The sequence below is a fragment of the Pseudochaenichthys georgianus genome, chromosome 21 (genome assembly GCF_902827115.2).
Source record: "Pseudochaenichthys georgianus chromosome 21, fPseGeo1.2, whole genome shotgun sequence".
Taxonomy (NCBI): domain Eukaryota; kingdom Metazoa; phylum Chordata; class Actinopteri; order Perciformes; family Channichthyidae; genus Pseudochaenichthys; species Pseudochaenichthys georgianus.
In genome coordinates this window covers 36,287,162-36,303,259 of record NC_047523.1, presented here as the reverse complement: position 1 = coordinate 36,303,259, position 16,098 = coordinate 36,287,162, and the positions used below count along the sequence as shown (strand labels likewise).

General features: G+C 40.5%; 1 protein-coding gene across 1 annotated transcript; it reads right to left on the bottom strand.

Moving 5' to 3' along the window:
- Window positions 1–12,266: 12,266 nt before the first annotated feature.
- LOC117466393 (trace amine-associated receptor 13c-like) lies at window positions 12,267–16,028 on the bottom strand. Its single transcript, XM_034109600.1, has 2 exons — window positions 15,871–16,028; window positions 12,267–13,086 (listed from the first exon to the last, which is right to left on the bottom strand). The coding sequence occupies exons 1-2, from the start codon at window positions 16,026–16,028 to the stop codon at window positions 12,267–12,269; spliced, it is 978 nt and encodes a 325-aa protein (XP_033965491.1).
- Between the last annotated feature and the right edge of the window lie 70 nt (window positions 16,029–16,098).

The following is a 16,098-nucleotide window of genomic DNA, read 5'->3' as shown; positions in this document are numbered from 1 at the left end:
GAGCCGAATTCAAAAGTGGAAGAGCTGTGCAGTTTTTAAAGCATTGTGCAGACAAATTAAGAATTTGCAAAACTTCCAGTATAATAATAATAATAATAATAATAATAATAATAATAATAATAATAATAATAATAATAATAATAATAATAATAATAATAATAATAATAAAACATCGGATTTGTATAGCGCTTTTCCTAATTCTCAAAGACTTTACATAAATGGAGTGTAAGGAATGACTCAAATGCATCACAAGCATTAATGTAAATATACTTAGTACCAGTTTGTATATTTTAAAGAAGTACAGAGTAAAATATTGTGCAGCAGCTTCCAACATTGATATCATTGATTTTGATGGTTGCAGAGTTATAAGTTATAGCAGTAAGAGTACTAATAAAATGCAAAACATGTTTATATATGTATATATTTCATCGCAGTTGTATTTGTATTCTGCTGTACATTTAATATGTTTAACATTTAGCATTCTGGTTTCTCATATTCCGTCTAAGATGTACAAAACTTACTAGATCCTTCATTTTACTGCAACATTATATTCTTCTTTTTGCAATATTTTACTTCCTATTTATTCATCTCTTAAGTATATGTTGCATTGTTGGAGGAGCCTAGGACTTAAAATGTACATTGCAAACAACCACACTAGCTTTTGTGCAATATGCATTAAAATAAATACAATAAGAGGATGACTAATTACCGTACAATAAAGTGCAGTATCGCGGAATTTACAAGTGGAAGAGCCGTGCCGGTTTAAAAGTGGCAGCATTGTGCAGACATGTGCAAACAATTTTTAGGAATTTGCTAACTTTTAAAGTACGTACAAGAAAGGACACATGCAAAGATGTGCATTAATGTTACGCAGTATGTACTAGTTATATATATGTTCTGTGTGAGGAGGAAAGTCAAAGAGCATGCAGCAGCTTCCAACATTACTATCAATAATCAAAGACGTTTACAGAGTTATTATTCATAGTAGGAACATTTCTAGCAAGTTTGTTTAATGCTGAATGCAATATATGTGAATGTCTTAATGTAAGAAATATCTCTATTGTTCAAAGGGCAACTCCTGTAAAATAAAGTGCAGAGACATGCAAGTAAAGACATTAAACATTCTAGGTGACGCTTGTTAGTAAATGGTCATGCCTGAAGTGTGAGATAGAGATGATGACCAGCAGGTTTAGAGCCACGGTGAGCACGGAGATGCACGCCAGCAGGCTGTAAATGAGGATGAAGGCTCGGTGCTGCAGAGGCTTTCTGCAGGAGGAGTTGAGGAGGAGTGGGAAGCAGAGTTCAGTCTCCATCCTCAGAGAAAAACCAGACGAGAGGCAGCTCTGTGACCCTAACTCTCTGTCATAAAGACTCACCGTTATCTCGCTCCTCCTTTTTCACTGTGACAAAGAAAAAACTAAAGTAACCCAGCATTTACAGTGAGTTGAACCTTATGGATTAAACACCAATCTGTTGATTTTATTTCTCCATTAAAAGCCTATTGCACCAGACAGTCAATATCTTATTGTATCTTCACTAATGTGAATTGATATTTATGTTTAAATTAAATGTATGATTGATGTAACCTAATTTATTTTTTAATAATTTGGCTCAGTTTGTAGGGATTATGATTAATGTTGGAAAACGTAAAAGTTAAAAAAACTAATATTATTATTATTATTATATTTTATTGGGAATGCTGATACATTATACGCACAAAATTCTTTATTATTCCGCCGGGTTATTTTGCACCCACATTCCAAATCGCAGAAACTCATTTCAAACAACAAAACGATCAGCTCGGTCGGGAATCGATGGCTATTACTTTTCTTATTCATAACTTTCATAATTCCAGAGATACATCCCATAATTCATCAACAATTTTAACATTGAAGTCAATGGAGAAAATGGAGAAACTCAGACTTCAACAATCGTTATGCAACTTCAACTGCTAACTGCTCCTTCATACTTTCACTCAGAAACCTCATTCCAACTTTAAAATGTTACACATCTTTCTGGCATTATTTGTGTAACAGAACTTTTAAATCTGATTTGTACTTTTAGAGATATTAAACATTGTTCAGACCTTGGTAAAGAGGCCTTCTTCCGATTTTAGAGTGTGTGATGATGTTACAGCTAGAGTGGAGGACATATTTAATTTTGCCTTCATATTTTCTTTTAAACCTGCCATAATTCCCAAACCCTACATTCCAGAGATATACATTTTCATGAGAAACCTAGGAAAACATCTCGTAGCTTGAAAAATAAAACTAAATTAAGCAGAAATAATTAAACAAAATGCCTCTTGAGGGCATGAAGTGACAACAACTTTCAAAATGTCTCCATTAAACCCCATTGTAAGTTCAGCCTCATCTTTCCCCACCACAGCAGTTAATCTGCCAAAAAGGCCACATTATTGACCCGAAAGTACACAAAAAGTACACTTCAGATGCTCAAGTTCCTTGACATGCTTCACGCTTTGAAATGTCACCGACATCTGTTACGGTTCTTCAACAAAACGTTCACATGTGTTGTAAATGTATTATCTTTTCAATTTACACACGGCATCTATTGCACGTCTGTCCGTCCTGGGAGAGGGATTCCTCCTCCAATGCTCTCCCTGAGGTTTATCCCATTTTTCCCTTTAAACTGTGGGTTTTCTCCGGAAGTTTTTCCTTGTACAATGTGAGGGTCTAAGGACAGAGGGTTTTCGTATTGTCATACTGATATTCTGTACAAACTGTGAAGTCCACTCAGACAAATGTAACATTTGTGATATTGGGCTATATAAATAAACATTGATTGATTGATTGATTGATTGATTGATTGATTGATTGATTGATTGATTGATTGATTGATTGATTAATTGATTGATTGACATGTAAGAAGTTTATCTCTCATTCAGAACAATGAAAATGCTCTCCTCTCACTGATTACTGCATATCACCATGGAAACCTTTGATCTCTGGACACGTAGTTAGCTCAAATATAAACACCTGTGTCATGGAACACAATGATGTCATAACTCCAACTGACATGCTCAGAGCAGCAGATTTCAGATAATGGTTAACACAGCTCTACATCAAATCTGATGTTAAGTAATGCGGTGTTACTATGGCAATGTATCCCTCGTCATAAAACAGCAGCAGACTTCAGATAATGGTTAATGGTCCTGCCCTCAACAGCTCTATGTCAATTATGGGGTGTCATCATATGCCGTTTCCATGGAAACGCATCCCTCGCCATAAAACACGATGCCGCTGTAACTCCAATGGACACGGTCCGATCGTCCCCCAAACTTCGCTTGTATATCACCTCTCCATGCCTCAACAGCTCTACGCCAAATCTGAGATCTCACCACAGGCTTTTTCCATGGAAACGCACCCATCACCATTAAACACGATGTTGTAACTGATATGAAAATGGTCAAAACACCACCAGACTTCAGATGACATTTAATGCTCCAGCTATCAACATGTCTATGTGCCATTAGTGAGTTTTCCTCAAAAGTTGTTGCCATGGCAACGCATCCCTTGCAATAAAACACGATATTGGTATAATAAAAAAGAGCTAAAACTTCACATGTGTGCTAACAGTCCAGCCGTGAAAACATCTACGGGACAGTTTTGAGATTTCTTCAAATGCCGTTGCCATGGCAACACAATGCTCGCCATAAAACACGGTTTTCTCATAACTTCAGTGAAAATGCTCCAAACAGCCCAAAACTTCACAGGTTTGGTAACAATGCAGCCATCAACGCAACTAAGCGTATTATGGGGTGTCATCAAATACCGTTGCCATGGCGACAGATCATTCGCCATCAAGTTAGTTCGATAGTTTGCAGTTCAAATATTCTGCTGCTTTTCCAAGCCTTTTTACTTTCTTTGCTTCTCTCATCACACATTCAAGCCCCCAGTGTTCATGTATCATTTTAATCTAAATTCTTCACTTTCGTCTTATAAATTACATTTCAGCATAGCAATTCAAATCAAGTTTTATTTATATAGCACATTTATAAACGATTTTTGGTCGAGCCAAAGTGCTGTACATAAAATAAAAAATAGCCTACAGTAGAGACACTTTACAGCAAATACAACAGCACAGATTGTTCAGAATATCAGTATGAGAACAATTCAGGGTCAGCTTTTCAGCATTAAGCATTCCCACTAGCAATTTCTTCAGGAATTGCATTCTCTAGTATATGCTCATCCTCCTCGACCTCACCGCAGCATTCGACAAAATCAACCACGCCATCCTGCTGTCCCTCCTCGAATCATCACTCAACATCACCTACACTGCACTCTCCTGGCTGAAATCCTACCTCACCGACAGACATCAGTTTATCAACATCAACAACTGCACCTCCTCCACTGCTCCTCTGTCCCAAGGCGTCCCCCAGGGTTCGGTGCTTGGCCCCCTCCTCTTCATCCTCTACATAATAATAATAATATATTTTATTTATAAGCGCACTTTTCATTTGCGTAAACAAAACTCAAAGTTAAAAAGGGTGAAACAAAACAACAATAAAAAAAACAAACAATTAAAACAACATAATACAAGCTGTGACATTCATGCCCGCATGGCATAATGTGGGGGATTTAAAAATCTAGTTAAAGGCTATTCTAAAAAGATGCGTTTTTAGGCCTTTTTTGAAAGCCTCCACAGTCTGTGGTGTCCTCAGCTGGCTTGGGAGGGCATTCCACAATCTCGGAGCAGCGGAGCAGAAGGCTCGGTCTCCCATGGTCTTCAGTTTTGTCCTTGGTGGGATGAGGAGGTTTGCCTTTACTGAACGTAGGTTCCTCGTGGAGGTTTGTGGGGTGAGCAATTCCTTGATGTAGGAGGGAGCATTTCCATATATGCACTGATGAGTGAAGAGGGTGATTTTGTAGTCAATCCTGAGTGAGACCGGGAGCCAGTGCAGTGATTTGAGGATGGGTGTGATGTGTTCGTACTTCCGCACTCTCATCAGGATCCTAGCAGCTGTGTTTTGGATGTATTGCAGCTTCTGGATGTTCTTGCTAGGAATCCCAATGAGAAGTGCGTTACAGTAGTCCAGCCTGGAGGAGACAAAGGCGTGGACAAGCTTTTCAGCATCTGGCAGACTGAGTGTGGGGCGGAGTTTCGCAATATTTCTCAGGTGGTAGAAAGAGGTCTTGCATATTTGCTTGATGTGGGCCTCAAAGGTCAGGTGAGGATCCATTTTAACTCCCAGATTGGTAACCGTTGTTGAGAGTGGAATGTTCTGACCGGAGAAGGTGATGCTGGTGATGGCAGATGAACAGACCTGATGTGGAGTGCCAATAAGAATGGCTTCAGTCTTGGAGCTGTTTAGCTGGAGGAAGTTGTGCTTCATCCACACCTTTATCTCCTCCAGGCATCTGGTTATTGTGGATGATGGCAGAGGTGCAGAGGGGGTTGGGTTTGCTCTGATGTAGAGTTGTGTGTCATCAGCATAGCAATGGAAAGATATTCCATGCCGGCTGATGACACGACCAAGGGGGGATATGTATATGGTGAAAAGGGTGGGGCCAAGGACTGATCCTTGGGGGACACCGCAAGTCACAGAGTGAGTTCTTGATTTAGCCGCTCCCAAGGTGACGTGCTCAGTCCTCCCGGTGAGATAGGAGGTGAACCAGTTTAAGGCAGAGTCAGAGAGTCCAATTGTAGTGTGAAGACGGTGGAGTAGGATGTCATGGTCGACGGTATCAAATGCTGCAGTTAGATCCAGGAGGATGAGGAGAGATGGAGATCCGGTGTCAGCTGTCATCAGCAGGTCATTGGTCACCCTGACTAAGGCAGTTTCTGTACTGTGGCCCTGGCGGAAACCAGACTGGAATTTTTCAAATAGTTTATTCAGTGTTAGATGTTCCTGGATCTGAATGGCAACTACTTTCTCCAGTACCTTGGATAGGAATGGCAGGTTGGAGATGGGTCTGTAATTGGCTAGGACTTCAGGGTCTAAAGTGGGTTTTTTGAGGAGTGGTTTGATGACAGCAGCTTTTAATGGTGGTGGAACATGACCAGACTGGATGGACTGGTTTATCACTGAAGTGATCAGCGGACTTATGGCATCAATGTTCGATTTAACCAAAGCTGTGGGAAAGGGGTCCAGGGCACAGGTGGAGGGTTTCATCTTTTTGATGATGGCCTCAACTTCATGCTGCGAGATGTTAGTGAAGCAGCAAAGAGGCATGCTTCCCCTTGGCAAAATAATTTGTCGCCACAACCTTCAATTTCACTGCTACGCCAATGACATCCAACTTTATATCTCAACAAAAACCATCACCCCCACAACACACTCCACTCTCACCAACTGTCTCAGAAATAAAAGCATGGATGCAAACAAACTATCTCAAACTGAACAGTGCCAAATCAGACATCATCATCATCGGCCCCCCATCCCGTACCAACAACACGTTCTCACTCCCAATCCGTCACATGTTGACGGACGGTCAGGGCCCCTCCCCGTCACTTTATTACGTACAGGGTACCCCTTGCGCGTCAGTTTTCAACGGGCAGGGAGTCCCATTGACTTGCATAGAGCTCCCTGAACGTTGGTAATAGACACGTTGGGATCGCGGCGAAATGCTCTCCACAGATCCATTCTCACAGCATTTATCAACCTTTTTCTTACTCAATATCAAGCCACACTTATTGTTTTTACTTCTTTATTTTAATTGAATAATGGAGGACTTTTGTTGCCGTCAGTTAGGGGGAGAGTAGGGGCTCAGAATACTGAAATCTGTATTGGTTCATCGTTTTTTCCTTCTAATTTTAAATTATTATTTTTCAAAAATAACTAGGGCTGTCAAGTTAACGCGTTAAATTAACGCCACTAATTATTTTAACGCGATTAACGCATGTGCATTTTTTGTCCTCGGCCGCCCCGTAGTTTCAGAGCGCATCGAGTTTAAAATACCATCTACAAGCTGATGCTGACAGCCGCGCTCCTGCCGCCCGCTTGTGGCAGACCACACTTCCACGCTCACCGGCAGGCACCGAGTGGCCATCGGTGTGTGTGTGTGTGTGTGTGTGTGTGTGTGTGTGTGTGTGTGTGTGTGTGTGTGTGTGTGTGTGTGTGTGTGTGTGTGTGTGTGTGTGTGTGTGTGTGTGTGTGTGTGTGTGTGTGTGTGTGTGTGTGTGTGTGTGTGTGTGTGTGTGTGTGTGTGTGTGTGTGTGGCCCGAGCGAGCGAGAGAGAGACCTTACTTGCATTTGCATTGTTGTTGTTAGCATCTGGTGCTAGCTAGCTGCGCTAACGGATATAAGGAGCTGTTTAAATGAAAACAGAGGAGCGACATTTCGCCACAACTGCACCGAGCACTTGACTTTATGCAGGAAGCCAGACAGTGGGACATTGTAGGCGAAGTCAGCACACTCATGACTGCAGCGTCCAGGCAGCTCCCGTTCGAGCATATGCCTTGAGTTGCACATAGCTCCAACGATCCAACACACACACACACACACACACACACACACACACACACACACACACACACACACACACCATTTGTATTATTGTATGAGAGGTTCCAGGTTGTTGTGTTTAATATTCATGAGAATATTTGTCATTGTTCAAATGATAATAAACATTAGCATAAAGCATATTTGTCCACTCATATGTTGATAAGAGTATTAAAAACTTGAAAAATATTCCTCTAAGGTACATTTAGAACAGATCAAAAATGTGCGATTAATTTGCGATTAATCGCGATTAACTATGGACAATCATGCGATTAATCGCGATTAAATATTTTAATCGACTGACAGCCCTGAAAATAACACATAATTATCCTTGTGTGTATTTATTTGTTTAATTAATAAACACAAGTTGGAGTCCGTCAGGACCGAGGGTCGGAGCAGCTAATTTGCTTTAGAGAATTTTACACCCGCTTGACAAACCCTGTGATAGTCCACAAGCTCTGATTAGATGTTTGAGTGTGCGCCGAGGGTTACGCCGAGCGTCGAACAGCCCTTTGAAATGGGATGGAACCACGGCAGACTGTCCAAAACAGGATTTTAACGGGTTTATTTAACAGCTGGTCTTATGTCTGTGACCCCTCCTGAAACATGCACTTGTCAAGGTTAGGAGGCAAATGTTGCAAATATGGCAGTAGCCATCGATCATCTTAAGATAAGATATACTTTATTGATCCCAAGTTGGAAACATTTGCGTTACATCAGCATGTAATATTTAATGCAGCCGAACCGTGTATTACAATGCCGTTATGTGATGACCTCCAAAGAGAAAAGCAATTAAAAGAGGTGTCAACCAGCTGGGGCAACAAGAAAATCGGCGAAATCGAGTGTGACTATTAAAAAATAAATAATTATTATATTAATATTGACAATAACAACTGACAATCGGGGAGCGTTCTCATGGCGTCTATTATCAACGCTATGGGGGGAAGGTCTATGGGACGCCCTGCCCGTTGACAACTGACGCGCAAGGGGTACCCTGTATGTAATAAAGTGACGGGGACGGGCCCTGACCGTCCGTCAACATGTGACGTGTTGGGAGTGAGAACGTGTTGGTACCAAAGCCATCCAGAATTTCAACTTCACCATTGACAGCCACACTCTATCTCCCCCCCTCACATCCGCAACCTCGGAGTCATTTTCGACAGTCAGCTCAAATGCAACCACCACATCAATCACATCACCAGGACCGCCTTTTTCCACCTCAAAAATATTGCCCGTCTCCGCCCATCACTCTCCTCCTCTGCTGCTGAAAACTTGATTCATACATTCATCACATCACGACTCGACTACTGCAATCGCATCCTCTACGGCAGTGCTTCTCAAAGTGTGGTCCGTGGACCATTGTTGGTCCGTGAGCAAAACATAAATACAATTCAGTTTTCCGCACTCTCGCGGGAATATCTCCGCAATGGAGCAAGGTTAAGTTTCACTTTGCATGATATAGCCCAGCGCAACACCTTCATCACACATGTTGCCACTTGTTTGTACCATGTTCAGGCGATTTGTAATCTGTTCTAGAAAAACGATGTGTTTTTTTTATATTTGTGGAGTTAGGAATGTTTTTTTATTGGTTAAGTGGTCCTTAGTATGAAAAAGTTTGAGAAACACTGCTCTACGGCATACCATCCAACCTCCTTAATAAACTCCAAAATATCCAGAACTCTGCTGCCCGCCTCCTCACCCACACCCGCTCCCGAGACCAAACCACTCCTGTCCTCCAGAACCTCCACTGGCTCCCTGTCCGTCAAAGAATCAACTTCAAAGTCCTCCTCATTACTCACAAAGCCCTCCACAATCAGGCCCCCCCCCCCCCCCACCTCACAGACCTGCTGCACCACCACACCCCTTTCCGCTGCCTGCGCTCATCAGAAGCCAACCTCCTATCAATCCCCACCCACATCCATCGCTGCCCCCTCCCTCTGGAACTCACTCCCACAACCCATCAGAGAGTGCTGCAAAGTTTTTTGTTTTTTTATCAAATCTCTCCATTATTTCTCCAGCAATTAGGATTAAAAACAATCTTTAAACCAAACTCTCTTCTGTACAGCGTCACACGAGCCAGGCTGCATTATCTGAATTAACAGACTTCCTAAACCAGGGGTAACTACACTCTCCATAGCAGACATTATATATATTAGGATGTATGAGAAAGTCCATTAGATTAATAAAAGATGAACAAGCTTAACATGTCTCGTCATCTCATAAGACTCTTCAATATTTAAATTAAGTTTTGTGAGTAAATGCACTCTTAAAACAAGAAAAATATATTATTTTAATGCTGGGAATGTATACAAACCATTGTTACATTACATTACATTGCATTTAGCTGACACTTTTATCCAAAGCGACTTACAAGAAGTGCATTCGACCAAGAAGATACAAACTTGAAGAAAACAGAATCATATAAGTACATCAGGCTTCATAGAGTAAAAACATTTCAAGTGCTACTCAACTGGCTTTAGATAAGCCAGTCCTTTATTAGTATATAAGTGCTTTGTTAGTAATTATATCACTCGAAGTGGAGTCGAAAGAGATGAGTTTTCAGTCTGCGCCGGAAGATATGTAAGCTTTCCTGATGTCAATGGGAGCTCATTCCACCATTTTGGAGCCAGGATAGCAAACCCACGTGTTTTTGCTGGTGGGAACTTGGGTAACCCTCGCAGTGCGGGTGCAGCGAGCCGTTTTGCTGATGGAGACCGGAGTGCACGTGCTGGGGTGTATGGTTTAACCATGTCCTGGATGTAGGAAGGGCCAGATCCATTTGCAGCATGGTACGCAAGTACCAGTGTCTTGAAGTGGATTATAGCAGTTACTGGAAGCCAGTGAAGGGAGCGGAGGAGCGGCGTGGTGTGGGAACATTTTGGAAAGTTGAAGACCAGACGAGCCACGGCATTCTGGATGAGCTTGCAGATTCCTTGCAGTCTGAGTCGGGGAAACAACAGAGGTGCCGATGTTGATTGTTAGGTCAAGAGTGGGACAATCTTTTCCCAGAAGGAAAAGCAGTTTAATCTTGTCAAGGTTGAGCTGAAGGTGGTGAGCAGACATCCACTCAGAGATGTCAGCTAGACAAGCAGAGATGCATGCGACGAACTGGGTCTCTGAGCGGGGAAAGGACAGAATTAATTGGGTGTCGTCAGCGTAGCAGTGGTATGAAAAACCATGCAGGCTAATGACGAATCCGAGCGTGTTTTTGTACAGAGAGAAGAGGAGGGGACCCAGAACAGATCCCTGAGGGACCCCTGTAGTTAATTGACAAGGGTCGGACTCTGACCCTCTCCAAGTTACCCTGTAGGTACGGTCTTTGTGGTATGAGGTGAGGAGGGAAGGTGCAGAGCCTGAAACTCCAAGTTATTGGAGAGTGTGAAGGAGGATCTGATGATTCACAGTGTCAAATTCAGCCGACAGGTCCAAAAGGATGATGACAGAGGAGAGGGAGGCTGCTTTAGCAGTGTGCAGTTCCTCAGAGACAGCAAGGAGAGCAGTTTATGTGGAGTGACTTGCCTTGAAACCAGACTGGTGCGGATCCAGAAGGTTGTTCTGATGGAGGTAACATGAGTGTTGATTAAAGACAGCGCGAGAATATTGAGAATATGAGATCGAGGACATTGCCAGCTTTATGAGTCGGTGGGGATGGAGACAGTGAGAAAGCAAAGGCGGTTAGTTCAGATATCTTCCCTGTCTGGAGGTTGAAGTCTCCGAGAAGTACTGTGGGAGGGCCAGTTTCTGGGATGTGTGAGAGAAGATTATCGGTAGAGAACAACAATGGTAAATTGTATAGGATGGGTTACAGTGACGGCATGGAATTCAAAGGTGGAAGGAGTGAAGTTAGGTAGCTTGAAGAGGGAAAAGCTCCATTTGGGAGAGAGCAGGAGACCAGTGCCACCTCCTCTGCCAGTGGGTCTGGGTGTATGGGTGAAGGAATATGCTGTGGAGAGAGCTGCTAGGGTGGATGTGTTGGATGGAGCAATCCAGGTCTCAGTGAGAGAAAGGAAATCCAGAGACTGCAGGGAAGCGTAGCCAGAGATGAAGTCAGCTTTAGGAACAGCTGACTGGCAGTTCCACAGGCCGCCTGAACCTAGATGTTGGATCTCAGTGGAGCATGTGGGATAGACGAGAGCAGGCCGGTTATAACGATTAGGAGATACACGAGGCCAGTAATAATTGCGAGAGGACACATGAACAGGAATGAAAAAAATACACATGATTATAGCATGAGGGGCTAAAAACACCAGCGATACTTAGCTCAATCAAAGTTGGATTTGCCTCCTCTTTACCTCCCTCGTGACTCCCGCAGGACTCCTTTGTCTTTGTCTGTCTGACGCTGAAGCTGACGCTCCAGGAAAGAGCTGTCTAAAATGGACACTCGTCCTGATTGCTGAGTTGTCACAGCTGTGGGCCTACGCCCCTTTAATTAATCAACTTTTTAATTAAAACTCTCAAATATATAAGAAGAATAGAATAATTTAAAAAGAAAAGTTTCGATATACGTTCTTAAAATTAGATTACTTTTCATGAGCAAAACATTCATGACTATTATTATTGATTATTATTATGTCTTATTCGACAAAAAGGTAAGACTTAACACGTTTATTATGCTTTTCAAAAGTCATTATTTGCAGTTTATCAAACCATTATAGAAAACAGAGCCACCTGGGGGAATCTGATCTTTAATTACCAGCTTTTAAAAAAAATAATCCTGTGCTGCAAAGTTCTTATATTCCGTCCTTTATTTTTTCAGTGCTAATGAGGGAAATCACACTTTCCATATACTACTACACGCTCTCCTCTACAGCACGTTGGCGTCACAGGAGCCAGGCTGCAGTATCTGAAGAGTCACAATGAGTTTAACAGACCTCCTAAACCAGGGGTAGAAGAGAGCGTACACCAGTGGATTCACACAGGAATTACAAAACAAAAGCCAGATCCCAAACGTTGAAAACTCAACTCCGGTTATCAAGTCTTGTCCCCCAAAGGACGGATAAAAATAAGGACAGTAGCAAATTAAAAACACCACTATGACAATGCCAAGAGTCCTGGCTGCTTTTCTTTCCGACTTCTTGGCTGTGACCTTGATCGAACTCTGGATTGTGATGCCTAAAATATGAGAGCGCATGGCTCGAGCCTGAGTCAACGCCACCACAAAGACTCTCATATAAAGGACTACGATGACAGAAATGGGGCCGACAAACGTCAAAATGACATCAACGGACCCTGTGATGAAGTTAACCATGACTATACACTCTCCATAGCAGGAACTGTATATATTCGGGTGCTTTAGGAAGTCAATGAGTATCACGCCGTTGTAGAAAACAGAGGAGGCCCAACACAGACACACACACAGTTTGACCCTCGTCTGAGTGATTTTGGTGGGGTAATTCAGGGGGTCGCAGATGGCCACGTGCCGGTCGATGGATATGAGCACCATGTTTCCCACCGAAGCAGAGGTGAGGATAAAGGAGGTGAAGGAGAACATTCGACATATCAAGCTCCCGAGATCCCAGCAGCCCCTCAGGAGGATGATCTGAAGCGGCATCATGAAGAGGCCGACCAGGAGGTCTGAGACGGCCAGAGAGAGGAGGAGGACGTTGGTGGGGGTGTGCAGCTGCCTGGAGAGGAAGGATATCAACAGTGAACATTAACATATAACATTATTAATAAAGTACCTATCTATCTATCTATCTATATATCTAATACACAAAATAGGTCCACATGCATTCAGATGACCTTAGGTTTGAGCTTTAGCTTTTTCTTCTTTTTTTTTACCTTCGGTTCATAAAATAAATCTCACGTTTGAGAACCACTGCTCCAGAGTCCTACATTTCATGGTATTTTATTTAATTGTTTTTTGTATTTTTACTGTCTTTTTGTTGAATTTTATGTTTATTTGTATCAGTTTATTTGTATTTCACTTTCTTATCATGTTGCTTGTACATTTCTTAACATTTCTATATTGTACACAAAACTTCGATTTGATTACATTTTAATAAAACAATGTGACAGGACTCAGTAACATAATCAAAATGAATTATACCAAATATATATGTTTACATCAGGGGTGTACAAACTACGGCCCTGGGGCCAAATGCGGCCTGTGTCCTACTTTTAATTGGCCCGCAGCTGCCTGGAGAGGAAGAATATCACCAGTGAACATATATTACATTATTCTGTTAAATACACAAAAAAGTCATGACTTCCTGAGTCCTACATTTCATGGTATTTTATTTCGTTGCTTTAGTGCCTTGAATCTGTATTTTTCATGTATTTTTGTTATTATTATATTATATAATTTTGAATTCATGTTCTTATCATATTTCTTACAATTTTATTTTATTTCTATATCGTACATTGTCATCTATGTTTGTTAATCTCTAAAGCCCACTGACACAATATTGGGCTATATAAATACATTTTGATTTGATTGCAGTAAACATCTTAATATAGCAATGTAACATTATGTTACATTGCTATATTAAGATGTTTACTGCAATCAAATATATAAAACATATATTTGTAACATAGTCAGAATTAATTATACCAACTATATGTTAATGTTTACATCGTCAGTTTTTACATATGGATCGTCTATATTGTGATTTTATTATATTGTATTTTAGTCTATCATTTATATTTAGTATCTGTACATGGTGTAAAGCCCTCTCAGAGAAATGTATATTTCGGGATAAACAGTATAAATGAAATTTGATTTTAATGCCAGGTATTATTACACATACAGTACATACATAAACTCATTAAGTACATCTAGAAATATTATGCAAACTTTTCCTAAAACTGTAAAACTGACAGGTAATATTACACATACTTTGGTATTTTTGGTGGTAAATTAAGAGCAGATACAGAAGTATTATAAAATGTATTCTTAAAACTATTCTAACAGTAAAGAAGTATTTCATCTCAGGTCATTCTAGATAGACACATATTTAAATATGATTACAGATTTGTTTCTACTGTACAGTATTTTATTTTACATGCTCTATCTTATCTATCAAACCTGTACATATCTTACTTATTTATTGTGTCAATTGCATACTTTTTTATGGCACTATTTTACTTCTTGTTTATTTATGTCTTAAGTATAAAGCAGGTTGCATAGTTGGAGGAGCCCAGGACTTCAGATAACAGCTGCTTTTGTGCATAACACAACTAAACCTCTACATCTTAAACTAAAAAGACAGTTTACAAGAGATATAAATATACAACAATTGAAAATACAATAAGAACACGACACATTTCTGAGACTCAAAAGGGCATCAGAGCCGAATTCAAAAGTGGAAGAGCTGTGCAGTTTTTAAAGCATTGTGCAGACAAATTAAGAATTTGCAAAACTTCCAGTATAATAATAATAATAATAATAATAATAATAATAATAATAATAATAATAATAATAAAACATGGGATTTGTATAGCGCTTTTCCTAATTCTCAAAGACTTTACATAAATGGAGTGTAAGGAATGACTCAAATGCATCACAAGCATTAATGTAAATATACTTAGTACCAGTTTGTATATTTTAAAGAAGTACAGAGTAAAATATTGTGCAGCAGCTTCCAACATTGATATCATTGATTTTGATGGTTGCAGAGTTATAAGTTATAGCAGTAAGAGTACTAATAAAATGCAAAACATGTTTATATATGTATATATTTCATCGCAGTTGTATTTGTATTCTGCTGTACATTTAATATTTTTAACATTTAACATTCTGGTTTCTCATATTCCGTCTAAGATGTACAAAGCTTACTAGATCCTTCATTTTACTGCACCATTATATTCTTCTTTTTGCAATATTTTACTTCCTATTTATTCATGTATTAAGTATATGTTGCATTGTTGGAGGAGCCTAGGACTTAAAATGTACATTGCAAACAACCACACTAGCTTTTGTGCAATATGCATTAAAATAAATACAATAAGAGGATGACTAATTACCATACAATAAAGTGCAGTATCGCGGAATTTACAAGTGGAAGAGCCGTGCCGGTTTAAAAGTGGCAGCATTGTGCAGACATGTGAAAACAATTTTTAGGAATTTGCTAACTTTTAAAGTACGTACAAGAAAGGACACATGCAAAGATGTGCATTAATGTTACGCAGTATGTACTAGTTATATATATGTTCTGTGTGAGGAGGAAAGTCAAAGAGCATGCAGCAGCTTCCAACATTATCAATAATCAAAGACGTGTGCAGAGTTATTATTCATAGTAGGAACATTTCTAGCAAGTTTGTTTAATGCTGAATGCAATATATGTGAATGTCTTAATGTAAGAAATATCTCTATTGTTCAAAGGGCAACTCCTGTAAAATAAAGTGCAGAGACATGCAAGTAAAGACATTAAACATTCTAGGTGACGCTTGTTAGTAAATGGTCATGCCTGAAGTGTGAGATAGAGATGATGACCAGCAGGTTTAGAGCCACGGTGAGCACGGAGATGCACGCCAGCAGGCTGTAAATGAGGATGAAGGCTCGGTGCTGCAGAGGCTTTCTGCAGGAGGAGTTGAGGAGGAGTGGGAAGCAGAGTTCAGTCTCCATCCTCAGAGAGAAACCAGACGAGAGGCAGCTCTGTGACCCTAATTCTCTGTCATAAAGACTCACCGTTATC